This window comes from Peromyscus leucopus, chromosome 23 (genome assembly GCF_004664715.2).
Source record: "Peromyscus leucopus breed LL Stock chromosome 23, UCI_PerLeu_2.1, whole genome shotgun sequence".
NCBI lineage: Eukaryota > Metazoa > Chordata > Mammalia > Rodentia > Cricetidae > Peromyscus > Peromyscus leucopus.
In genome coordinates this window covers 21,960,273-21,987,011 of record NC_051082.1, presented here as the reverse complement: position 1 = coordinate 21,987,011, position 26,739 = coordinate 21,960,273, and the positions used below count along the sequence as shown (strand labels likewise).

At 44.4% G+C, this 26,739-nt stretch overlaps 1 protein-coding gene and 1 non-coding gene across 5 annotated transcripts in view; one reads left to right on the top strand and one right to left on the bottom strand.

Annotated features, from left to right (window-relative positions):
* The window catches only part of Caln1 (calneuron 1), a 490,142-nt gene that overhangs the window by 159,485 nt on the left and 303,918 nt on the right, over positions 1-26,739 (bottom strand). For all 4 annotated transcript variants that reach the window (XM_028870138.2, XM_028870139.2, XM_028870141.1 and 1 more), the window contains one exon: positions 20,236-20,348. In XM_028870138.2, coding sequence (XP_028725971.1) covers positions 20,236-20,348 — 113 coding nt within the window. The remainder of the gene's footprint in view (positions 1-20,235; positions 20,349-26,739) is intronic.
* Positions 17,499-17,579, top strand: Trnav-uac. The gene has a single exon. It is a non-coding gene; the product is annotated as a tRNA-Val (tRNA).

Here is a 26,739-nt window from a genome sequence, read left to right as displayed (position 1 = left end):
GTGTGTGTGTGTGTATGTGCATGTGTGTGCGTGTGTGCGTGCATGCGTGCGTGTGCGTGTACATGTGTGTGTGTGTGTGTAGGATGCGTGTGCGTGTACGTGTGTGTGTGTGTGTGTGTGTGTGTGTGTGTAGGATCACATACATATATGCAACATTGAGGGTTGAACCCAGGCTCGCATGCATGTTAGGCAAGCATTCCATTTCCTAGCTCTATTTTCAATTATGATTGCACGAAAGTTGTGAACTGTATACAGGCCAGGGAGATGGCTCTGTCACCTCAGTGAAGTACTTGTCACTCGGGCATGAGGACTTGAGTTCAGCCCTTCAGCTGCTACATAAGTATTCCAGGCATGGTGACACACACCTGTATTGATAACACTGGGGAGGCAGAAACAAGAGGATTCCTGGGGCTCGCTGGCCAGCTACTCCTGCCTAATCGGTGAGCTCCAGGTTCGGAGAAAGATCCTGTCTCAAAAACACAAGGCAGAGAGAGACTGAGGAAGACATCACAATCAAGATACCAAGTCATAAGCACATAAGCACAATGGTTCCACACATCCCCCCTGCATAAAACAATCCATGTCACTCTAGCCTCCTCGAATGCCAACCACTATTCACTTGCTATTGCTAACTCTAAATAAAATAAAATAAAATAAAATAAAATAATAAAATTCATGAATGTATGCCTGGGGGGGGGGCAGAAGTCAAGGCCAGGCATCTTCCTCAGTCTCTCTCCACCGCTATCTCCCCCATTTCTCCCTGTCATCCCCCACTCTTCTCCCTCCCAGCTTCACATCCTTTCTATTTTTCTTACTAACAACCCAAGTCTAGTTAGCACTTCCCACATGCACATAAGTGGTGGTCATCCACTGGGACATGAGCAACCTCCCAATAGTCTTCTCCCTAAGGAATATTGATTTTCCCTGACTACAACCATCACCTGCCTTCTCTGCCTCCTGATACAATGTAACCAGTAGCTGCTTCCTGATACAATGTAACCAGTAGCCTGACGGCTCCTGCTGCCATGCTTCTCCCACCATGATGGACTGTGTTCCCTTGAACAGAGAGCCCAAATCAACCCTTTCTCCTTCAAGTCACTTCTGTTAGTGTTTTATCAGTAACAGGAAGAGAAACGAATGCAGATAGCATTAAAGGAGATAGGGTAAAGTAGATAAGGCTCTGTCTTTGCCACTGCAGATGAATCTACAGAGTTTCAGTTTTAAAAAGCAGACCACGGAATGGGAACAGATAAAGTAGTAAACTTAAGCCAAATTTCCTTTTAGGAAGTTGAAAGTTATGTTTGTTTGTTTTCTTTGACTTTATATAAGAAAAATGTAACTTTAGACACCTATTAGACAAAGGTAAAAACAAGCAGCTGTAGAGGGATTATAGTGAGAAGGGCTGCTATTCTAATTAAGTTAGAGGATAAAATACATAAAGCAATCGATAAAGCCAAAGAGGAAAAACAAAGAAACCAGCTTAAAACAAAGCTGTGTCCATGAGACATTGAACCTTGAATAAGTGGTAGATATGAGAGAACTATCAGGGGATTACCCCTCCATCAGATTATCCCACACTGGCTCATAAAAATGGATTTGACACTATGATTCTTACAAAGAGGAGACCCCGAAATACAGAATTATTAAAGGAAGTGGATAGATAAGGGTTTGTCTACCCAAAACAACTAAAAAGAAAAAGGAGATTTAGGTAGGATTGTTGTCAAAAAAGAAATATTCATGAAAAAATTATGTGGGATTAAAAAGGCTAATTATCAGTTTGATAATAATAAATAGATAATAATTTTTTCATACATTTTCATATTTTTTTTAGTGACTCCCTGTCAGTCCTAAAGCCTGCATTTGTCCTCTTCATATCACAGTTGTTTCTGTCCCGGAGAATCCATCAGGATTTCTTCCCAGCTTCACACACACACACACACACACACACACACACACACACATACACACACACACACACGTCACTAATCCCTTAGTTAATAAAAATTAAATAAATTAAGGCTTTAATGAGAATCTTAGGGAACACTCACAAGAAAAAGACACAAAGACAGAGAAAAAGAAGATGAATGTTCAAGATACCAGAACAGCAAACACAAAGCAAAAAGAATAAAGAATTATCCATTAAATAGAAAAGTGTACTTTCCCCCAATCACTAAAATCAACAATCATCTTGATTAGTAAGTATCATAAAAACAAAAAATGTGTGCTGTGCCAATATAGTTTGAGAAACTGTTGACTTCCTGAGACCAGCATACCTTTTTAAAGCAGACTGGAGAATAACTTTAAATGCTTATTAAAGGGTCACGCATGGTGGTGCATGTCTTTAATCCCATCGGTCTGGAAGCAGGGGCAGGTGGATCTCTGGGAGTCTGAAGCCAGCCTGGCCTACAGAGTGAGCTCCAGGACAGCCAAGGCTACACAGAGAAATCCTGTCTCAAAACAACAATAACAAAAACGCTTACTGAAGAAGTGTTTCAAGCAGGTGTGGCAGCTCACACCTGTAACCCCACTCTACAGGAGGCAGAGGCAGGAAGTATGCTGCAAGTTTGAAGTCAGCTAAGCTCCATGGTGAGCTCCAGGCCAGCCTGGGCTATAGAGTGAGATATTGACTCAAATAAAGAAAAGTACACAAGTTCAAGGTTAACTGGGGCTACATGTGGGGATCCTGTCTGCAAACAAAAACTGAAACAAAGAAATAATGTTTCCAGTAGAATGAGGCCCCATGTGAATCAGGCACTCAAACCCAAGTTCATAAAGTCCTCAGTATATGGAAATTATCATAGATCACAAAAACAACCTTAAAAAGTAAACAAATTAATTTTATCATGCTAGGATAACTATGGCTCAAGACTAAATGATGACACATTAATTATGAATATGGATGATGAAAAAATCAAAATCAATGGTAAATCAAAGTTTTAAATTGCATTATAAATTCAGTGTTAAGAAATGACCTGATGTGATGAGTCTTACCAATCCTAGCAATGTTGACTTTATTTAATATTGGGAAATTAGCTGACTACTGCATCATGACAATTATTTGAAGCGAGAATAAACACATGCTTCTGCTATCACAGACTCAAAGGACATTTGATGGGAGCAATCACATATTCATGACTGTAAAATCCACTGGGCCCTAACTCCAGATGCATGTTGAGCTCAGCGTTTACCAGAGAAGCTTCTTGCTCCAGCTGGTGATTAGTTCAGAAACCTGCAAATGACCGAAGCCCTGAGAACAAATGTTGGTGGACTTTCAGCTCTAAATGAAGCAGCTCTATTACCCCCCTCCAGGGCTCGGGGAAGGTCGGAGAAGGCAGGAAAGAGAGAATGTAAAAGCCAGAGGAGGGATAGATACGCAGTAAAAGGATGCCTTCTGGCCATGGCACAACCACGACACCCCTGAGCTCTCCACATCTGTGGTTATGCACAGGACACCTGCTCAAGCAAGATCCGGCCTGTCAACATTTCATCACGGATGGGGGAGGGGCCACAGGGCTCCACCCCTTCCCAAGGGACTATTGGCAGTTAGTGGCTGTGGGAAGAGGGGTGTCATTTCCTCAGGGGTGGAGCAAGCTGCCCTTGCTCTAGCAAGTAAGTCCCCACCAACTCTAACCTCAGTGTGCTGACCACAGAAGATGAAAAAAATAGGAGAGGGACCTGCTGAGGGTTCCAGTGGGAAGAGGGAGAGGGATGAAAGAGAATGGCGGTGTGTGTGTGTGTGTGTGTGTGTGTGTGTGTGTGTGTGTGTGTGTGAAAGTGACTAAAACTCATTGTGTACACGTATATATACATAAAACTGTCAAATAATAATAATAGTAAAAAAACCTGTAAGTTATTTAACTAAAATAAAATATCCCCTTATATTTTTAGTAATGATCAGGTTTTTATCAATACAGCTCGAACTACGGTATGCATCGCCACAAAGACCAAAGCACTATAATTTGGAGACAAAGTCAGGGCAGACACTGAAAACCTAGTAAGATAAACTGAAAAACCTCAAGCATCCTGTGTATTCTCCTAAATGCATATATTGAAACTCTACCCACCATGGTGCTTATTCTGGGATGTCAGCTACTGGGATGTCCTTGGGTCATGAAGGTAGAGTCCTCACAAAGGACATCCAAGCCTCTATAAAAGTGACTCCACGAGGCTGGAGAGATGGCTCAGCACATAAAGTGTGCTGCCTTGCAAGCCTGAGGAGCTGAGTTCGAACTCCAGAACCCACATTAAAGACTGAGTGTGGTGGCACATGCCTTCAATCTCAGGACTAGGAAGCCAGACAGGAGGATCCCTGGGGCTCACTGCTCAGCCAGTCTAACCAAATCTGTGAGCTCCAAATCCAGCGGAGAGAGTGAACTGGTTTCCAAAGCAGGAAGACACCAGATGTCAACCTCTGGCTTCCATGTATGCACATATCCGGCTCACCCTTCTCATCTTGTGAGCCTTCAAGAAGTCAGCTCTCTACAGCCTATGAAAGGGTCATCAGCAGAGCTTGATCATGCTCTGGGGCCAAGAGGACACAACTTTTGTATTTTATAACCTACCCAGCTGGTGGTATTTTTGCCAGAGCAACAGCAGAGGATGTACTCTCTGATGAGACAATTCAGAAGGTGGCCAGAAAAAAGCCCTGATTCCCAAACTACTTTCTATGACACTAGCAAAAAAAGAGTTAGAAATAAGCCCTGAAAAATTAAAATGGTCAAAATCAGAAAAATAAAGCACACTTAGCCCTACAGTGTGTGGTCTGCAGCCTTGTTTCAGCTTGAGAGTATTTATCTCAATGAATCCCAACCAGTTTCCAATTGGCTTCTCCCTCTGTCCCCTGAGCATAAACCGTTAACTAGTATAGTTCCAGGGTAAGACAAGACCTCTCTCTCTCTCTCTCTCTCTCTCTCTCTCTCTCTCTCTCTCTCTCTCTCTCTCTCTCTCTTTATGCAGGGGAGGATTTGTTCGTTTCTTGTTTTTGTGAGACAGGGTCTTATTATGTAATTACCTTGGAGCTCACAGCAATCCTTCTGCCTCAGCTTCCCAAGCATTGGGATTACAGGTATGTACCACCTATTTGTATAGTCTCCGTGAACATTCTATGCCTTCTAGAAATCTTATTTGTTTGACACACTGTGTGCAAGGTACTTGGAGAATATGCCACGCTGTGTGCCAGGCACTTGGAGGATGAACCAACTCAGTGAAAGAAAATCACACTTGCTTTTACCTAAAAGACTAGAAAATGACTTTCAGTATAACTTGGGAATGTTCTACAGGATAAAAGAATTATGGATTTCTTTGGTCGCTTTTTTGGTTACTTTTTCTTCCTTCTGCCAAAGCCAGTGATCAACTCATTCCAGCCACAGGCTTAAAAACAGCCAATATTGATTTCAAATAGATTTTTAAAATTGTCTCCTCCGTGCCCCACCCCCAGCCCACGTTTGGAGGAGGTTGGCTTCCAACTCAATTTGTAGCCAGAATAACCTTACATTTCTGATCCTCCTGCCTCTACCTCCCACATGATGGGAGTAACTTAAAGCATGTGGCATCACACTCAGTTTACACACATTATTGGGGATCGAACCCAGCACTTCTTGTGTGGTAGATAAGCACTCTCCCAGCTGAAACACAGTCCCAGCCTTTAAACTGCTTTGGATTTCTCTTCTGATTAGAACATGAGTTCAGACAGTCTCCTAAAGTGTGAGCTTGTCAGCACATGAGTTGGGTATGTGCGCAGGCCCATCTGTTCACTTGGCAATGCGTTTTCTGTGGCCTCCACAGCTGAAGGCCACATAGCAGCTTGGGGTGGGCAGCTGCCACTGAGCCAACACCACTCAGTACCTAAACCTTCCCTCCCGGCATCTGGCGGCTGTGATTCATTTGGATTTCGTGTTTGCATGCTTGGACATCAGTTTTCTGCTTTGCACACCACACCACGTGGGCTTCGTGTATAAGAAAGCCCTTCGAATCCAGCTCCTCTTTATTTTGCCAGGACAAACAGTTGTTTTATAATGCGGATTATTACTTTGAAATTTTGTTAACTTTATCAGATCCACAACAAAACGGAATCACCAGGCACAGTGAGACGGGCCCATAAGGCCTGCACTTGGGAGGCTGAGGCAGGGGGACCCCAAAACGTTCAAAGCCAGTCAGTGGTATATAGCAAAGCCCTAATTTTAAAAATAAATGGGTAGGGGAATCTTCCAAATAACTCAGTGATTAGTCACTTGTCAAGTTAACTTAAGGACCGCAATATGACTCAGCAGGTAAGGATGCTTGCTGCCCAGCCTGAAGACCTGAGTTCAATCACCAGGACCCACAAAAAGCAAAACAGAGCTGACCCCTAAAAGTTGTCCCCTGACTCACACACACATGCCAGAGTGCATGATTCTCTCCCCAAATAAATAAATAAATAAATGTATTGGGGGAAAAAACATCAAAATATTCCAGACTACCTAATTATAGAAATTTCAGGAAATAAAAACAAGTACAAAGAACAAAAATTATCTTCACTTTTATTGATATAAATAATAACAAGTAGCATTATATTTATTGCATTTCCTGCAGCTTTTCTCTATGAATATAAATGGATTTCACAGATGACTATAAAGAGTTGCATAATAGATGAATATAAATGAATTTATAATAACAGTAGAACATCTATGTAATTACACCATAAATCCCATCCCTAGAGTGACTTTTCCAGTGACTAAAAGGTGATGACGTTATTTTTAATAATTATACAATATTCCACCCTTACAGCTGCATTTGCTGACGGATTTGGGGGTGATAGATTCGTAGACACAGAATTAATTTTATATGATTTATGTTTGTCTTTATCATTTGTGTGTGTGTGTGTGTGTGTGTGTGTGTGTGTGTGTGTGTGTGTGTTCAAGCATGACAGCCCAAGGAGGTTGGAAGTAGGCATTGGATTCTTTGGAGTTGGAGTTAACAGGAGTTTGCAAGCTGCCAGCCATGGGTACCGGAATTCAAACTCCAGTCTTTCGGACTGAGCAATAAGCACTCTAAACAATGTACAATTCCCTGGTGGCACATAGGTTTGCACATTTAACTCACTTATTTAGGAACTTCTTATATTGTTACAGTTATTTACTTGTGCGGCGGTACACACGTACAACCGCATACTGTTGCTCGAATTGCTCAACAGTCTTTTAATAAAAACCTGGAGCCACATAAAGCTGAAAGATCAGAGAGACAAAGGAACAGGCCACTGCTACGACTTACCTCTAGGACTCCTCAGCCTGAAAAGGCCTCAGTTCCTGTCTCCTCAGGCCTTCTATACCTTTCTCTGCACAGCCATATCACTTCCTTCCTTGTGCCGGGGTTAAAGGCACGTGTGCCTCCCAAGTACTGGGAGCAAAGGCATGAGATCCCAAGTGCTGGAATTAAAGGCATATGACTCCCAGGTATGGGGATTAAAGGTATGTACCACGGCCTGGCTCTGTTTCTCTCCTAAACTGAGTCAATCTCATGTAGTCCAGGGTAGCTTTGAACTCACAGAGATCCAGATGGATCTCTGCCTCCCAAGTGCTGGGATTAAAGGTATGTGCCACCACTGCCTGGCATCTATGTTTAATCTAGTGGCTTGTTCTGTCCTCTGATCTTCAGGCAAATTTTATTAGGGTACACAATACATCACCACAGTATACACGTGGAGGCCAGATGAAAACTCATGGGTCTTGGTTTTTCTCCTTCCGTTATGTAGTTCCAGGGGGTTGAACTCAGGTCATCAGGCTTGGTGGCAAGCAACCACTACTTACTAAGCCGTATTGCCAGCCCTTAATTTACCCTTGAGAGCAACTGGTAGTGCTAAACCAAATCTTGGGGCGAACCCAAGCATGGACCACATGCTTGCATTACACAGAGACAGCCAAACCAATTAGAACTTAATCATAGCCACTGAACTTCATGGGCCGCAAGAGGCCCCTCCCCCAACAGTGAATTAACTGCCGAAGCTGACATCAATTAATGTTAAGCTGTAAATTGACCAGCTGGCTGACGAAGTTTTAGCCAATTGTTTTCTACATCCCAATTCCAGGTGCTATGTTATACTTCCAGTTTTCTATGTTCTCCCACATGCCCCCTCACCCCCTCCCCCTATCCCCACCTCTGGAGTCTCTAAATGCTGATAGATGGCGATTGGGGTTAGAGTTTTCAAAGCCAGGCTTGTTCAATGGTCTGTCCCAGACCTGAATCACAATTTTGTTTGTTCACATAAAGCTCTACTAAATTTAATTGGTCAAAGGAACCTTCCTTTTAACAGTGATTAGGGAGAAAACTATTCTCGAGTTATTTTTCAATTATTGTTCCTTCGATGTTTTGCCCTTTCTCCTGCCTCAGCCTGCCAGCTGCTGGGAATACAGATGTGCGCCAACGCGCCCAGCTCACAGACTATTGCCCCACATGTATTGAAAGTATCTCATGGCCTGGGGATGTAGACCTGTGGGTAGAGCACTCAACTAGCATGCATGAAGTCCTGGGTTCCGTCCTCAGCATCTCATACACCACACGGGCTGAAATGCTGCACACCTGCAATCCTAGCATCCAGGGAGTGGAGACAGAAGGATCAGGAGTTCAAGGCCGTCTTTGACTACACAGCCAGTCAAGGTTATCTTGGAATACATGAGACTTTGTCTCCAAAATTGAAAAAAAAAAAATTAAAAGAAGGCCTAGAGGGTTGGCTCAGTGGTAGAATGCTTGCCTATTACGTGCAAGGCCCTGAGTTCAAATGCCAGTATCACAATAAACAATCTCTCTGTGGTCCTTTGAGCCTACTCTCATATCCCTATTTTCCTAGTCACCATGTTCATATTGCCTTAACAGTGCTCTTTACATATGACTTATTTATTTATATCAGTTGCCATGTTCTAGTCTATTTATTTTCTGTTACTTTTAAAGTACGTAATTCTTTTACATTCATCATTTTAATGCTTGGAAAACCATTTCTATTAAAAGGAAAGTTCTGCCAACCAATTAAACTTCAGAGTTTGAACAAAGAAAAACAAAACATGATTTATATATTAAGCAGGTCAAAGATCAGAGCGGATGCTCCTGCCTTAGCCTGCCAGGTGCTGGGCTTATAAACATGTACCAACTGTTCACAAACTATTCCATATGTGTGCTGAAAGTATCTCATGGGCTGGAGATGTAACTCAGTGAGTTATGTATTTAGTTTTTAATTAATTTTTTGGTCACTGTCTGGTCAGAATCATTTTACTGTTGCCAGGTTTTTGTTTTTGGTTTTTTTGTTTTGTTTTGTTTTTGCTTTTATTTTTTTGAGGTGTTTTTGTTTTTGGTGTGTGTGTGTATGTGTGTGTGTGATCCCCACATGCAGTTGACCCCGTCTGGTGTCATAATCCACAGTTTGAGAGGAGGTAGTCTATAAAACACAACACATTTTAAAACTTGTTTTTTTAAATATTTTAAAAATTGTTTTTGAATTAACCCCAGCCAAGTGGAGGTGGTTGCCAATTGGACAGTGTTTATAGAAAAAAAAATGGAATCGAGACAGAAAACAACTTAACTGGCTACAGTTTATTCAATTAACTAGTCAGTTGGCTATAGTTTAATTAGCTATGTGGTTGTACCGCTTCCTGCAACCAACCACATCAGATACTGGTGCGGTCTGCTGGGCCTAGTTCTATGCCAGTACTGAGTTCAAATGGCTTCCTGGGTGTTCTTATTTAACCCTTCCTGCCAAGAAACTAACAAAAGGGCTGGGGAATGGCTCTGTGGTAAGGTGTTGGTAACGTAAGGATGACGACCTGAGTTCGAACCCCAGAGCCCACCTAAAAAAAAATAAGTTTAATTTTAAAAAGCTAAGTATGGTGGTGCATGCTTATAATCTCCACACTGGGAAGGTAGACACAGGAGAATCTCTGGCGGTTACTGGCCAACTAGCTCATCTCGCCAGTGAGCTCCAAGTTCAGTGCAAGTCGGTCTCAAAAAAAAAAAAAAAAAAACTCAAAAAAAGGTGATTGGTACCCAAGGAATGACAGCCAAGGGTTGTCTTCTGGCCTCTAAACACATGCACATGCAAATAAATATGCATACATAGGTGTACCTGGATACAAGAACACACAAACATACAAAAAAGTTAATAATTTCTCTATACTTTAAAGCCAGAATGGGAGGCTGAAAAGATGGCTCAGCTGTTCAGAGTACATACTACCCTTACAGGAGACCAGAGTTCAAGTCCCAGCACCTACCCTAGGCTCCTCACAGCCTACTGTAATTCTAACCCAGGAGATCCAATGCTTCTAGCTTCCAGGTGTTCCTATAATCACATACACAGACACCCATACAAACACATGTAATTTTAAAAATCTTTAGAAAACATAACCATTTGAAACTACTGTGTTTTATAGACCCCCGCTTCTCAAACTGTGGGTTATGACACCAGACAGGGTCAACTGCATGTGGGGATCACAAAAACCCGGCAACAGGAAAAGGATGCTGACCAGACAACAGCCAGAAGATTAAACAAAGAATCAAACACACGAGGAGCTCGATGTATTTCTGGATGCATCCGTCCGGGGTGTGACTTCCCAGAAGCCTTGGTTCTGAATGCGCCACGCATGCACTGGGCCCTGGGCATGCCTTCACACCACACTCACCAGCCTCCCGAGGAGCCCGGGCTCGGATTGGAGAGTACTACCTGTCATGAATGGCGGTGTTTGCACCGTACATGCGAGGGCTTCTGCTCTTCCAGAAACACAATGGCTTCATCACCGCAGACAAAGGCCTGTTAGATTTTCATACGTCACTCCTCAGCAGGTAAGTATCTAATTAGTGTACTTGGGGTTGTAGGGTGTTAAAACACTGGATTTTAAAAATTGATCTTCAAATTGATGACTTGAATTTCATGAAAAAAAAAATTGTTGCACTGAATTTTGGCTCGGGATTAAGACAGTCCCCAGCATACTCTTCTCCTTCTGAACTACGCATTTATGCAAAGCAGTGTTCCCACCATGTATCAAAAAAGTTTGGCACAGTGTCTTACAGTGTCAAACGCTCACCTAAGACTTAATTCCTTGTGTAAAAACAAACAGGCACATTTATCTCATTAATATGCAAATCTGTCTTTCCTTTAATAAATGGTAAAATGATTATGTGTACAAAAGTTGTTTTAAAATACATTTTTTTCAAGATGTATTTTTAATCTATGTTTGGCATGTGTACCTGCGCGTAAGTGCCTACAGGGACCTGAAAAGGGTCGGTCCCCCGAGCTGCAGAGTCAGGCAGTCGTGAGCTGTTCTGGGCATCCAATTCCTCTGCAGGAGCAGTCAGTACAAGTTCCTACCACCAAGCTAGCTCTCAAGCCCCTATGATATATTTCTTCAGGATGTATTATAAACAAATGCTTGATTTGTACATTATTCCATCCACTTATATACACAGGGCATATACAAATAGGTGATAATGACCTGTCTCTGAGTCCCTGGGACCCACATGGTGGAAGGAGAGAATGTCAGAGGGTTGCCCCCCCCTCACACACACACACACACACACACACACACACTCACACACACACACACACACACCACATACACTGTGTCATACATACACCTACATAAAAAATATTAATCAATTAGTTGAAGAAAAAAACCTCTTGGGTGAGAAGGGCTCATGGGTGGAAACCCCTTAAGAAACCCCAAAAGTTACACTTAAAATGTGATAAATAAGGAATAACTCAAATTACCACGCTAGAAGGAAGCTAAGATTTCGACACAACAGTAAATAAGGCTGGCTATTGCATCGCAAATGCCAGGCTCCTTAAACATCTTCGAAATCAGAGCCTCTCCGTTTTGATCAAGCTCCATCACCCGCAGGCTGCGGACACCAGGCTCCCTGGTTTTTCAGTGTTGATGTCCTGGGGTGTAGGATCAGGAAATTTGCCTTCTAACAAGTCCCAAGTGATGATGCTACTACTGCTGATGCTCTCAGAACAACACGGTGGGAAACCGTGTCAGCTCAGACACCTCCCGCTTCCATATTTCACACGTAGGAAAATTACTTTGGGCATTCAGGAGCTCGCTGTCAGTCTAACAGGCATGGTGATGGACACTGACGCTGAGAGATACTCAGGCACCATCAGAGGAAGAAGGGGAGAGCTGCCGTGTGGATCCAGGACTCCAAGAGAGTGGCAAGTTGACACAATATTAGAGGAGAAACATCCAGCTGGTGCCAGATGTGATGAGTGGAAGATGTGTGGGGAAGAGCTAAGTTAATTTTAAAAAGAAAAAAAAATTGAGGCCACGATGGCAGCTCACTCCTGTCAACTCGGCCTCTCAAAAAGCTGAGAAGAAGTATGCCAAGTTTGAATCCCGTCTGGAGTACAGAGAGAGTTCAAGGTCAGTTGTAGCAACTTAGTGAGACACAACTCAAACCAAAAAACCAGAGTTGGGGGTGTAGCTCAGTGTTGGGGTGCTCACCCAGCATGTGTGAGATCCTGGGTTCAATCCCTAGCAACTGCCTCCCCCCCACCACCACCACACATACAGAGACAGACAGAGACAGAGAGAGAAGGAGGGAAGGAGGACAGAGGAAGAGAAGAGACAAAAAAAGGGAAGGATGGAGGTGGGGAGGGAGGAAGGAGGAAGAGAGAGAAGAGGAAAGAGAAGGAGAGAAGGAATATCTCAAAAATGACATGTTCTGATATTTTCTAAGCCTTAGCCCCACGCACCAAAACCTCACAGAAATGAACACACTTGTCATTCCACACAACTATTTTCCCTGTAGTCTTCCTCACAGCGAGCCTCACGCAGGTAACCTCTAGTCTTACACAGGGAAAAAAAAGCTATTAATAGACACGGCTAGCTGGAGTCTGCGTCTTCTATAACTTTCCTCTCAATTATGGAAGTAACATATGCCCACTGTTGAAATTTTAGAAAACACCTCCACCCTCCCACCATACAGAATGTCGCTGTCAACATCTCAGCCCATCTCCATTCAGCTCTTAAAGGCATAGCAGATTTTCCATAATAATGCACACCTGCAGCTCTGTAGAGTTTTATTACGCATCATGAACATGGAGGATCAAGACCCCTCATCTGCCTATGAGTCAAAAGCTCCAAGCCAAGTTACCACCTATGTCTACCATGGCTACAAAGACAGCGTCTAACATCCCAGGCAGCGTGAAGGCCAGGACTTGGTAATTAATTTTTTTGGTAGGACTTTAAAAAAAGATTTAATTTTAATTGTGTGTATGGGGGTGGGGGGGTGTATGTGCACATGTGGGTGCAGTGCCCATGGAGTCCAGAAGAGGGTGCTGAATCCCCTGCAACTGGAGTTACAGGCAGTGTGAGCTGCCCAGCTTGGGGACTAGAAACCAAACTATTGGTTCTTTTTAAGAGCGGTATACTCTCTTAACCATGGAGCCATATCCCCCGGCTCCGCCCAGTGTGTTTGGATTGCCACAGAGACCATGAGTCCAGAACTTAAGCAGAAATGGAAAGGTAAGGGAGGAGTAGAGGAGAAATAAGACACAGCCATAATGAGGGATGGAGGGATAGAAGCCAAATCTGTAAAGATCCCTGGGGAGCAGCTGTAGCGCTGTATGATTCTCCCACAGATAGGGAGGAGTGGGTAGCTGAGAGAGGCCCTGGGCCATCCTGTGGTTAAGTATTCAGGCACAGCACATGCCAGTTTGGTAAGCAGTCTTGTTTGAGCTTACTATCTGGGGATGGTGAGTTGTGCATGTATAGGGGGTGGGGGTCCAGAGGTCATTCTTAACTGTCGTTCCTCAGATACTTTCTACCTTTCTTTCTTCAGACAGTCTCTCCCACTGACCAAGAGCTCACCAAGTAGGCTAGACTGACTGGCTGGCCAGTAGGACCCCAGGGATCTACCCGTCTCTGCCTCCCAGGCTGGGGTTACTAATCACCATGCCAATTTGTATTTGAAACATGGGTTCTGGGGATTGAACCTCATGCTGATATAGCAAACACCTTACTGACAGAGACATCTTCCCAGCCTCCAACTTGTGCTCTTATGCTAGGATATTGACTTTGCCTTGGATATAGCACAAGTCTGTGTGACAAGCTAGACATGATCACAATCTAAGAATTGAATATGAACCCCCCAGCGCACCCTACTGAGCATATGTTGAATGCTCAGTACCCCGTTGATGATGCTATTTTGGGAGGATCTGGAAAATTAGGTCCCTTGAGGATTATATCCTAGAGGGTACATTAACCCTGGCCACTTCCTGCCTCACGTGAGGATTCCAGGTGTGTACCAGCATGCCTGGGTTTTTATGTGGCGCTGGGGATGGAACAAAGGTGCATGTTAGGCTAGCTCACTACCAGGAAAGCCACATTTCTGGGGCCCCCTTTCAACAGTTTCAGCCACACAAACAGCTTTCTCCTAACTCAATGTAGAAGCCCTGGCTCCTTTTCCTCAGAAAATATATATATTAAGAGGGGTGGCTGTGTGACTGTGACCACTAGAGTCAAGAGTGCTGTTTAATCTGCTGAGATCCTTGTTATTATCCTTCTGATTGTTTGTAGTCCACACACTTGTAGAAAATCCCAGCACAGTTCCAGAGGTCAAGAAGAAGATAATGTAGAAGGCTTCTTGTAACAAATGAGCTCATGTAGACACTCAACAGTAAATGGCTCTCTCCTCCCCAACCTAAATCTCTATGAGATGTTCCAGAATACAGCTGGGGTCCTGGTGTGTGGTATAAAGGAAGTGGTGTCATAAGAGAGTGCTGAGGACTACCCTTCTCAGTGGTCACAAAGCAAATAGCATTGTTTGGTAGCAATCTCCATCCTGGAGGGACATCTCTTAACAGGCAGGAAGCAAAGGAAGCTTACAAGGCTCAGAAAGTTCCTGAGATTTACAGGATTCACAAGGCCTCCCTCCCTAGGGTTATATAAACAGTAATAGTTGCTGGAGAGAGGAGCCTCTTTACTCAGCCTTCGAGTTCTGAATGGAGCACCAGGCATGTAACTTTTTTGAGTTGTTATGCATGCTAGGGTGGGTTTTCCAGTAACACAGGAACCTTGGAGTTGTCTATGCTCCTATAAATAACTTCTCACCCACATGACTGTAAATAACACCAGTAAGCTCATTAGTTTGCTCAGTTGACTTTTATCTATCATTGGTTTCCTTTCTGGGGTTAAGTAGTCATTTGCTCATGTCTCTCCAGGAATGTTGAGCAGAAAGGTCATCCTACAGTCCTGGTCCAAATTTTTCCAGCCCCTCCCTCTCTTCCTTTCCATCATTCCAATGCATCAAGCCCCAAGGCCAACTTCAAACAGAATTTCACATTTCCTCCCCCTTATACCCTTGCAATAGCATCAAATACACTGAAATTTGATACATGGAAGGAGCAGACTACAGTAAAGTTTCTGAAGTTCTCAGCTGAGCATTGGTGGTAGGTGCCTATAAGTCTCACGCTGGAGGCTGAGGCAGGCTGAGGCAGGCTGAGGCAGGAGGATCAGGGTTGGAGGCCAGCTCAGGATACATTGTCTCAAAAACAAAACAAAAGTTCTGGCAGAGGGGAGAGCTCAGTTGATAATGGAGGACCAGAATTCCACCCCCAGAACCCTTACATGGACCCAGGTGTGATAGTAGATGCTTGTAAAAATTCCAGCACTGAAGAAGCAGAGATGGGGAAATCTCTGGGACTCACTGGCCCAGCTAGCCTATGGTGATTTACAAGCCTGTGAGAGACCCTGTCTCAAGAGGCAGTGGCGGGTGGGGGACGGGAGAGGGGGGGATGGCTTAGGAGACACCTGAGGTTATCTTTGAGCTTCTACGATGCACACGGGCACACACATACACCAAAGGCTTTCAAGTTATAACTTACTATCTAAGAGGGTGCTGGACTGGATGCCATGGAATCTGAGCCTCACACCCAGGCACAGAATACCCTGTTTGAACCAGACCATCTAGACCATGACTTGCAGGCTATATCCTTTAAGAAGGAAGCTGTGGGTACATCTAGTTACATTCCACCATCACCAATCCAATTCCATGCACAAATGCAGTAGGTCACAATTTTAGGACTAGTACCAAGTGATAAATAGTTGTGTGTGTGTGTGTGTGTGTGTGTGTGTGTGTGTGTTTTCAAAATCACATTTGATTTGATTTTACCCTTGGCAATGTAGGCTAGAACTCCAGGAAGGTAAGAGCATCAGAAAACAAATTTAATTAGGAAGATGAGCTCAGTGCTTAGCAAGATTTCTTGTCTGTGATGTAGAGAAGAAGAGCCTCCCCACCTTCAGGTTTTCTCTAAGGTAGGAGGAATGTGAAGCTTGAGAAAAAGCAAGGCTTGTGGAAGCAGTATCAGATCAGGAGCAGAGGCTTGGGCTGGAGAGATTGCTTAGTCAATAAGTACTTCCTTAGCAAGCAGGGCCCCCCCCCCAATTCAATTCCCAGCAGTCACGTTGCATGAGAAAAGCTGGATAGGCCTGTGCTTGTGATCCAGGTGTGGGGGAGGCAGGGACAGGTGGATCCGTGAGGCCTTTTAGCCAATTGGCCTAGCCTAGCTGACAAAGCCCAATGAGAGACTCTGTCATTAACCAAAGGAGCCAGATCCTGGGGAACAATACTTGAAGCTGGGCTTCCAGCCTCCACACACAGGTGTACATACGAGAACACACACACACACACACACACACACACACACACACACACACGAAGTCTTAAAGTCCCCATGCCTTTGCATTGCACTCTCTTTGATCCTTGGCTTTAAGCGAGGCCAATGGCAGGTCAGGATGCTCAAGTGGCAGTATGGAGAGACCCTTATGGTGGAGACCTGAGAACAGGTTGCCAGCTGGGGCAACGAGGTAGCCGAAAGCACATCCCTGAGCCTCAGCCAAGCCTTCTCATGACCACAGCAGGCATGTCGACAGCAGTTCCCTGAGAGAGCCAGAGCCAGAGCACCCAGCTGGGCCACTCTCAATTTCATGATCTACTGAAACTGTGTGACTTGCCAAATACTCATTGTCATTTTCAGCTCCCCTATTAGGATGCCATGTGAGGAGTCACAGCTGAATCCAAGTACCTTTGCTTCTGTGAGAACTGGATGCTGGCTCTGATTGAAAGCCTTGCCAGTCTCTTAGCATGGTGTCCTTCCTAGGGTACTATGCCCTCCTGCTGCTAGCATCCGCTCCTGGAATACCAGAGGCAGAATCCTGCCTTTGCGTTCCTCTTTCTTATACTACCAACCACTGCCACAGACTAAATAGACACATTCATGCACACAGCCTTCTCTTAACACCCCCTCTCCCCGCAGCCACCCAAGCATGGAGGGCTGTGAGCATCTCTCCATACAGGGATGGCTGCTGCGGATGTTTCACACAGTTTTCTCACGCTGCTTCTCAGTGATCAGGCAGCGGAACATGGCTGCTGGGAACTGAGGGGTGTTCCTCTGCTTGTTTGCTAGTTGGGGGAGTAACTGTGGGAGAGGGGAGACAGAGTCCCAAGCCTTGGCATGCCAGAACTCATTTAAATATTACAAAGGGGGACGGGACGGTGGCTCAGTTGGTAAAGTGCCTGCCTTACAAGCAGGAGGACCTGGGTTTGATCCCCAGACTCCACCACACACACAAAACAAAACAAACAAACAAAAAATAGTGGATAGTGTCCTGAATTTATAATCTGAGCGACTGGGGGAGGCTGAAATGGGAAGGTCCCAAGACCTTGCTGACCAGTGAGGCTAGCTGAATCAGTGAATTTCAGGCCAGTGAGAGACCCTGCTTCAAAAACCAAAGGTGGACTCTGCTTCTACAAAGGTAGAAGGACACATATGTTCACTCACACTCGCACACATGCAGTCACACAAAATACATAAAAATAAATCATCTCAGCTGCAACTTCCCCCAATGGCTCACTTTGCTGCACCCCATCTTATCACTCCAGAGGAGGGAGACCTACAGTATAATAAAACCCAAAGAGAATCTGTGGTCATAACAGAATGACAGAACTATGCTAAAGAGAGTCAGTACCGTGGTAGAAAAAAGCTGCCTGGTCCTGGAGATGCCATACTGTGAAGAATCTGGAGAACTGGGGCCTCCGTGTAAGATACTGATCTGATACCCACAATTTATTCCTTCCTCTGATATGGGGTCAGGAAGAAAGCATAGAGCTCAGGATGCCCTGTGGCATCTTTCTAGGCTAGGATGGACCATGAGAGTTGAGGTTGGGATAGAAAGAAATAATGGAACTGAAGGAAACGTGAACAGGGTGGGAACAACGTGTCCTTTCCAAGTCAGTCTGGATGGGCTGAAAGATGGCATTATGGTGCAAATCTGAAATGTCTCCCACAGGGTCATAGTTTGAATTCTTTGAGAAGATACATCACAAGAGTAAGGTCCTTGGGGGATGTGATATCCAGCCTCTTCCTGTTTTGCTCTCTGCTTCCTGTCCACTGTAAAGTGAGCACCATGTGCTCCCACTGCCATGATGTCTTGTCCAGATACACAAAGCCAAGTGACCATCTGAATCCTCTGAGACAGTGAGCCAAAAGGAGTCTTTCTTCCTGTCATCTATTTCGGAACAGCCAAATGAAAGGTATTTATATACCCATTGGCTATATTCTAGATGAATACCAGGATAAATAAGAAGAGAGATGAGAAAAAGGATTGCTAATCCATCTTAGGAAAACATATTTACGGGGGGGGGGGGGGCTGGGGAGGACGACTCTAAAGAAATCAAAGAAATACTGTGTTTTGATGGTACTTGTATTTTTTCTTAATTTACTTTTTCCTGGTTTTTATTTTTCTCTTTTTGTTTGCTATTATTTAGGTTTGGCTTTTGGTTTTGTAAAACAGGGTCTCACCCTGCAAGCTTTGTAGCCCAGGCTGGCTTCAGATTCATAGCAATCCTTCTGCTTAAGTCTCCTCTTGGTATGCACCACCCTGCCCAGCTTCAATAGAGTTTTAGAAACCTAAAGAGAAATTCAATTCAATTGAACTTGACAACTTATCGGGCTCGTGTTTTAAAAGCAAAGATTAATAACCCATTCCCCCCAATCCCATAACCATGAAATGATAGTCGCGTTTTAAAATAGAGAAGCGATGTAGAAATGATTTAGTGGCACTCTAATAATTAGAATATAGGCATCAGTAATCTCCAACAAGAATTTGCAAGACAGAAATGGCTGTAAATTGACAGCATTGGAAACAGGTCCTTAAATAAGACTCTCGAGTCATCTGAAACGCACCTGCAGTGATGGGATCTAACACAAGCAACTAGATTCCCCTGTCAGTGGGGAATCTCCTGGGATTGTCAGGTTTGGGCTAGCAGCTACTCAGGCTAAGCTAACCTGTATGCAAGTGTGCATGCACACACTTGCATGTACACACACACACACACACACACACACACACACATGAGCTCACATATTCTCTCTCTCTCTCTCTCTCTCTCTCTCTCTCTCTCTCTCTCTAGTTCCTTCACTCTCTTGCTCTAGCTCTCTCCCCATTGCTCTCTTCTCTCTCCTCACAGCTGCTGTAGAAGAAATGGAAGCCACCGTGTTGTGACTGCCTGTGACTAGGCAGTCCTCACATTCCAGAGGGAGTTCACCACACCCCCTAGCCAATCAGACACAACAATATGATGGACACACAGTACCTAGGGGGATCAACTCCTGCCACTGAGGACAGACACAAATCGGAGTGCCAGCATGTACTACAAGAGCCCTCAGCAACTACATGGCATAGGACCACCACCTCTCTCTCTAAAGCCTCTAGGAGTAGACCGTCACTCTGTCTTATGGAACTGAATTCTCCTCAGAACTTGTCTCATGCCTGTTTGCCTACGGCATTAATAACTCTCCCAATAATCTCTTACCTAAAAAGATATCCTGCCTCAGTGTCTCTTGTGAACACCTAAACTGAGAACTTTCAGGGGTTTAGCTCCAAGTAAGAATTTTTATAGATAATATCAATGTCTCCTTTTCAAAGGCCCCAGGACAAGGCCCTTCATAAGTTGGTTATGGAAGAATTTCACTCCCACAAACGCAAACACTCTGCTCCAAGGAAAAGATGTGAGGAGACAGCTCACTTCTCCAAATCCTCACTGAGCATAATGTGGACTTTAACTGAGACATCCGATTCAAAGAACACCTATCTCTCACTCCAGTCCAAGAGAGTTCACTTCAGTCTGAATAGACACTCAAGACTTCATAGTCAAAGTTAGTTCACCCTAGAAAACACGTTACTGCCAGACTCAATCTTATATGAACATCTCACTTACCTGCCAGAAGATGCTGTCTATCGTATTTCCAAGGAAACCATCACGACCTTCTGATGACACCAGCTTGGGCCCAAGAATTGTCATGAATTCATCAAAATCCACCTGCCCATCTCCTGCAACAAGAAAAGAAGTCTGAGTGAAAAAGTACCATAAATGTGATCAGCGGCCATGCAGTAAACAACTCCATGTTTTTCTCCTTGGCATGACCTAAATAAAGAATTCTCAGTTACATCACCAGCTCTTTTTTAAAAAAATTTTTTTATTTATTTTTTCATTTCATTTATCTATCTATCTATCTATCTATCTATCTATCTATCTATCTATTTATTTATTTATTGGTCTTTCGAGACAGGGTTTCTCTGTGTAGCTTTGTGCCTTTCCTGGAACTCACTCTGTAGCCCAGGTTAGCCTTGAACTCACAGAGATCCGCCTGGCTCTGCCTCTCAAGTGCTGGGATTAAAGGCGTGTACCACCACTGCCCGGCTTACCAGCTCTTCTTAACACTGTTTAGTGTTTTTTTTTTTCCTAGTACTGGTTATTGAACCCAGGTGCCCAAGCACCCTAGGCAGGTGCTCTACCACTGAGCCACACCCCAGCCCCTCACTGGGGGATTCTAGGCAGGTGCTCTACCACTGAGCCACACCCCAACCCCTCACTGGGGGATTCTAGGCAGGTGCTCTACCACTGAGCCACACCCCAGCCCCTCACTGGGGGATTCTAGGCAGGTGCTCTACCACTGAGCCACACCCCAGCCCCTCACTGGGGGATTCTAGGCAGGTGCTCTACCACTGAGCCACACCCCAGCCCCTCACTGGGGGATTCTAGGCAGGTGCTCTAACACTGAGCCACACCCCAGCCCCTCACTGGGGGATTCTAGGCAGGTGCTCTACCACTGAGCCACACCCCAGCCCCTCACTGGGGGATTCTAGGCAGGGGCTCTACCACTGAGCCATAACCCCAACTCCCCACAGAAGGATTTTAAGTAGGTACTTGTCCTCGATAGGTTCCGTTGTTATTGTTCACTTGAATCAAGCTTCTTAGGGAAGAGGAAACAATTGAGAAAATGCTCATAGGAGACAGGCCCATAGCCAAGCCTGTGAGACATTTTTTTCTTGATTAATGATGTGAGAAAGTCTGCCCCACTGTTGGGGGTGCCACCCCTAGGAAGGTTGTCCTGGATGGTATAAATAAGCAGGCTGAGCAAGCCATGAGAAGCAAGCCAGTAAGCAGCACCCCTCCCTGGCCTCTGCTCCAGTGCTTATCTCCTGGCTCAGGTTCCTGCCCTGACTTCCCTTCAGGATGAACTATGATCCAAACATGTAAGCTGAAATAAAACCTTTCTTTCCCAAGTTGCTTTTGGTCATGGTGTTTTATCACAGCAGTAGAAACCCTAAGACAGTATTCTACACCAAACCAAGTCTCCTGGCATGTTCCAGGGAGGCACCCTACCTCTGAGCCAGACCCCTAGGCCCTCACTGGAGGATTCTAAATAGTCACTCTACAGCTGAGCCACACCCCAACTCTAGCCCCTCACCTGGGGATTCTGTGCAAGGGCTCTATCATTGAGCAACATTCCTAGCCTTTTTTTTTTTTTTTTTTTTGCTTTTTGTTTAGAGAAATGGCCTTTAACTCACAATGCTCCTGCCTCGCCTCATGAATAACAGGCCTGCACTACCAAGGCCCACTTTGTTTTAAAACATCAACATATCACAAGAAAGTGGCAATAATTAGTATATCTAATAATATACATTTCTACTCCTCTTTTGAAAAAAAAACAACCTGTAATTTTTTTATTATTATTATTGTTGATTGTCTCATGTAATGGAGCTCAGGGCTGGCTGAGACTTGTAATGGAGCTGAGAACGACATTAACTTCTGATCATCCCATTCCATTCCTCAAGTGTTAGGACCACATGTGTGTATGCCGTCATGCTCAGTTTATTCCGTGCGAGGGACAGACCCATGGCTTTGTGCATGCTACCAAAGAACTCTATTGACTGAGCTACATCCCTCAACCCTACCACAGGTCTTGATTACGTCATTTCCTCTTGTCCCTAACTCAATCTTGTGCTGCTTTATTCATACATACAAAACACTCATTCGCTTGTGTACACACACACACACACACACACACACAAAGCTTAGGTGTGTAGCATCCAAGCTTGTGTAAACATGCTCTTTGATTTTCACACCATAATGAAATTCCCGATGAGACATTTCTCAGTGCCCTTCCCCATCATTAAGCAATTCATGACTGTATTCTATCTAAATGCCCACCCAGCACCTCCCACGTATCATGACCACACCTCCCATCTGCTTCTCCTCTGTACCTCGAATTATTCAGCTGTATTTGACAGAAGTCACAATTCTGTCTTTGTACTCACACATCAACACGGTCGTTATATCTAAACAGTTTAACTCCTTCAATACCTGTTGCAGTTCTTTCTCATTTCTCCAATAGATAATTCCCTTTCTACCAAGTTCACTGGGATAATGCTTCCAAGAACCAACACTTGCATTTGGGATTATGGAATCACACAGCTGCCTCTGTGGTGACATTTTATTTGTGTTGAAATGTGATATTGTATTTGTATGTTGATAAATAAAGTTGCCTGGAGATCAGAGGTTAAATAGCCATAAAACAGAAGTATCAGGCGGTGGTAGCACATGCCCTTAATCCAATCACATGGCAGGCAGAGTCTCTGTGTGGTCAAGGACACAGCCAAATGTCGTGACACAAACCTTTAATTCCAGTACCAACCATAAAGACCTGGAGATCTATATAGACAGGCAGTGATGAGGAAGTCATGTGGCTGGGCTTAGAGCCAATGAGAAGATAGAACAGGAAGGCAATAAAAACACAGGTTAGATGGGAAGAAGCTCTCTCTGTGGAAGCTACTGCTGGTGGTAAGCTAAAGCTAGTCATGGCTATTGCTCTGATCTCTTTGGCTATTACCTCTGTATTTGGCTCTGTGTTTCTTATTTTGTAAGACTGTTTAGAAATTCATTTACAAACCTCTATACCATCTTCCATACAGTTTGGAGATTACTTCCCCCCCCCCAAGCAAATTCAATACTGCTCTACAAACTTCAGTGATATTTTGACCTAAAACTAAGGAAAAACACCTCAACATAACCAATGTCCAATCCTGCTTCTCTCTCGTACCCTTACCATCCCCACCTTTACATAAAAAGCAATGTGTTGTTTCTCACAGTTCTAGGTACCTACTACTATGTCTCCTGGGGGATTGTCTTTCCCCATGGTCTACCTGGGGAACACTACCTTGTTCTCAGAGGAGCAGCAGCAATGCTCAGTTCTTGTTTCATTGGGCTCCAGTCATAGTTTGCATGACTACCACCGAACTGATTTAAGTAGGGTAAGAGACCAAATCCATTGAACAACTATTTCCTCTGAAATGAAACATTCCCTCCTAGAGGGAAACTCATTAAGACCAGGGGAAGTCAACAAAACTTATAAGGCGCAGAAAGCCCCTAGAACTTACAAGACTCAAAAGGCCCCTCTTAATGTTAGATAACCAGTTACTATTTGCGGTTAGGGCATGTTTCCAAACTGCTCACCAAGTGCAGGGAGCTCATGAGATGAAGCTTTTATGAGTCATCACCCATGCTGGGTAGACTTTCAGGGGTGCAGCTGCCTTTGAGTCACCCATGCTCCTGTAAGTAATCCCAATAGACTCACTGGCTCACAAAAGTAGACTATAGGGGAACCATTTCTTTGGCTTGTCATCTGTGCTCTATTTGGGATGCAAAGACATCTGTTCATGTGTCACCAGGAAAAGTCACCCAACAAGGCTTGAGACATCTATGTATAGCAATTGCCAGAACAGGTATTCAGTATGTGCTTGTAGAATGAATAAGTGATGGCCCTTGGTTGTTTTCCTTTTGTTCAGCTAAACATCACTAGGGCTTTTTTCATGCTAGAGCTGATGCTAACCAAAAGATGCTGTCAAGTCAACTTCACAAGCCCAAATGAACCCTCAGGGCATTGAGTGACCCTCAGCAAGTCATCAAAGCTACCAACAGCCCTCCACATCCTTACCTTAGCTCCAGTCAGTGAACGCTACAAGGTAGTGTGCCAAAATTCAGACCCAGAGATTAATCTACTCTTGGGGTATCTGTGCATCCAAAGAGCACTCATTCAAAACCTAGGCCCAAAGGCCAAGTGGGTATCATCATCAAGATGTCAATAACTCAGTGCAGTTTGTCCAGGAACACATTTCCTCATAGGTGAAACTTCTGGGAGGGCCGGGGAGCTGTGGCAAGCCGGCGGGAAAGGGAAGATTAATCCACCAAATGAGGTGGGGCAGTCAATGAACTGCAGAGCGGAAATCAATTTTTCTCTCACCATTTGACAAGATAAAGGGAGCTGGAACTTCACCCTGGCTGGCACGTTAAGAATGTGCATACAAACAAACGAATTCACATGAGCCATTCAGATTAGCAAGTACTTCTAAATAGAAAACGCCCTGACGCTGGCCGAGACACAGAAAGGATGCCTTCTGATGCATTCCTGGTGTATTTGCTCCCGGGCATCAATAGGGTCTATCAAGATAGGAAGAGAAGAAAGAAGAAGAAAGGGGAGGAGGAAGAATGGGAGTCTGAAGAAGAAGGGGAAGGAGGAGAAGGAAGAAAGGGGAAGATGGAAGTATGGTTAGGCAGGGAAAGAGGGAGGAGAAGGAGGAGGAAGAGGAGGAGGAAGATAAAAATTGGGAAGGAAATGGAGAGGTGAGAATAGAGATGAGGGGGAGGGAAAGATGCAAGAGACGTGGGAAGGAGAAGGAGTAAGAAGCACTGGGTTCCAACATTCCCTACATATGTATATAGACACAGCTCACGGTCACCGTCCTGGCTCATCCACGGTGAGCTCCGCCATTCATTACGTCTTTGAGATTCAGCTCAAGGACACAGGTCTCTTTGTGTGCAGAGATCTTAAAACGTATCCAGCAGGCTAGACACTCACATCCCTACTCATGGTCTAATGGGCACTCTTCTCTCCCACTTGGGAGACTAGCAAGGGAGACTGGCTTGCTCATGCTTCTCAGCCTGGGGAAAGTAAAACTATGTTTGAAAAATCCACCTTCCCTGTAAGAGAGGAAGGACCACCTACTTCTCTACTTCCTGCAGAGGATCAGAGGAGCAAAGCACTGTGCATCTCAAGGATCCTCCGGGAGTTGTGGTCCCACTCACAACAGCACCAGGCAGCATGCACAAGTGGATGCTATTTTGAGTCAAAGGTACCATCAGAGCCAAGGCTGGCCAGCAGAAGTGATGCTTCTAAGATCTACCTTGGTCCAGAAAAAAACAAATCAAAACAAACCAAGCAACTCATTTATCACTAACAAATCATGGTCTGTCTTGAGGAACTGGAGAGATGGCCTAGTAATTAAAGTGCTTACCTTACAAGCATGAGGAGGTGAGTTTGGGTTCCCAGAAAGCATGATAACCTGCCTATAATTCCAGCCTGGGAAAGTGAAGACGGGTGGTCCCCAGAGCAAGCTCAACACACCCTTGCACTCCCTGACATGCAAGAACAGTACGTGTGTGTGCATGAGCACACATGCACACAGACACACACAGTAATCAAAATGGCAGTCTCATGGGCTGGGAAAGATGATTTAGTGGTAAAGAGCACCCACTGTTCTTCAGGAAGGCTTGACTTTTGAATTCAGCCAGCCCCAGTCAAATCAGGTGGCTCACCAACACCTGTGACTCCAGCTCCAGGGAATCTGATGCCCTCTTCTGGACTCTGAGAGCATCTTCAAACACATGCACAAGCACACACACCCACACACAAATACACAATGTTGGAAAACAAAATAAATCCTTGAAATGAATAAAATAACTCTTACCTGTATAGGTTTTGCTTAATCATTTAAAAGAGTAATAATAAGAAACTGGAGATAGTTGTTTGGCATTTTCTGAATGCCCAGTATATGAGTATTACATAAATTTATTTCAACTCTAACACTATAAAGAATTCTCCCAATTCACATTTTACCAGTGGTGAGTTAGGCAAGAAGGGGTTAAAAGCAATGAGTGGGAAAAAATGCCCGAGAGATAGTACATGGCAGAGCAAGGGCTCAACTAGGAACCCCAGTATTTAACTCCACAGGAGGCCACACCCCTCTGCATCAGAGACCACAGCACACCCTCTTGATAAGGTTCATATTGCTTTCAAGAATCTGAGAGTTATGTTTTCTTCTCTTAGCCCCAAGGAAAGGTTTTAATGAGAAATTGGGAAAGATGACCTTTGGGAATTTTAATGTAAATGGCCACTGTCTAAGAGCCACATGTTCCCCAGATTGCCACTCTGCCTGCAGTGAGCAATCTTTAGTCAGCCTCACAGATGGTCAGTTCCCAGAGGATCCAGGGCACTCACACACAACCTAGCACACAACTCCATTTTCTTCTCCCCAAAAAGGAATTGGCCTGGCAAACAAGTCTAACCAGGACAGGGTCACCACAAACAGCCAGTATCCCCAA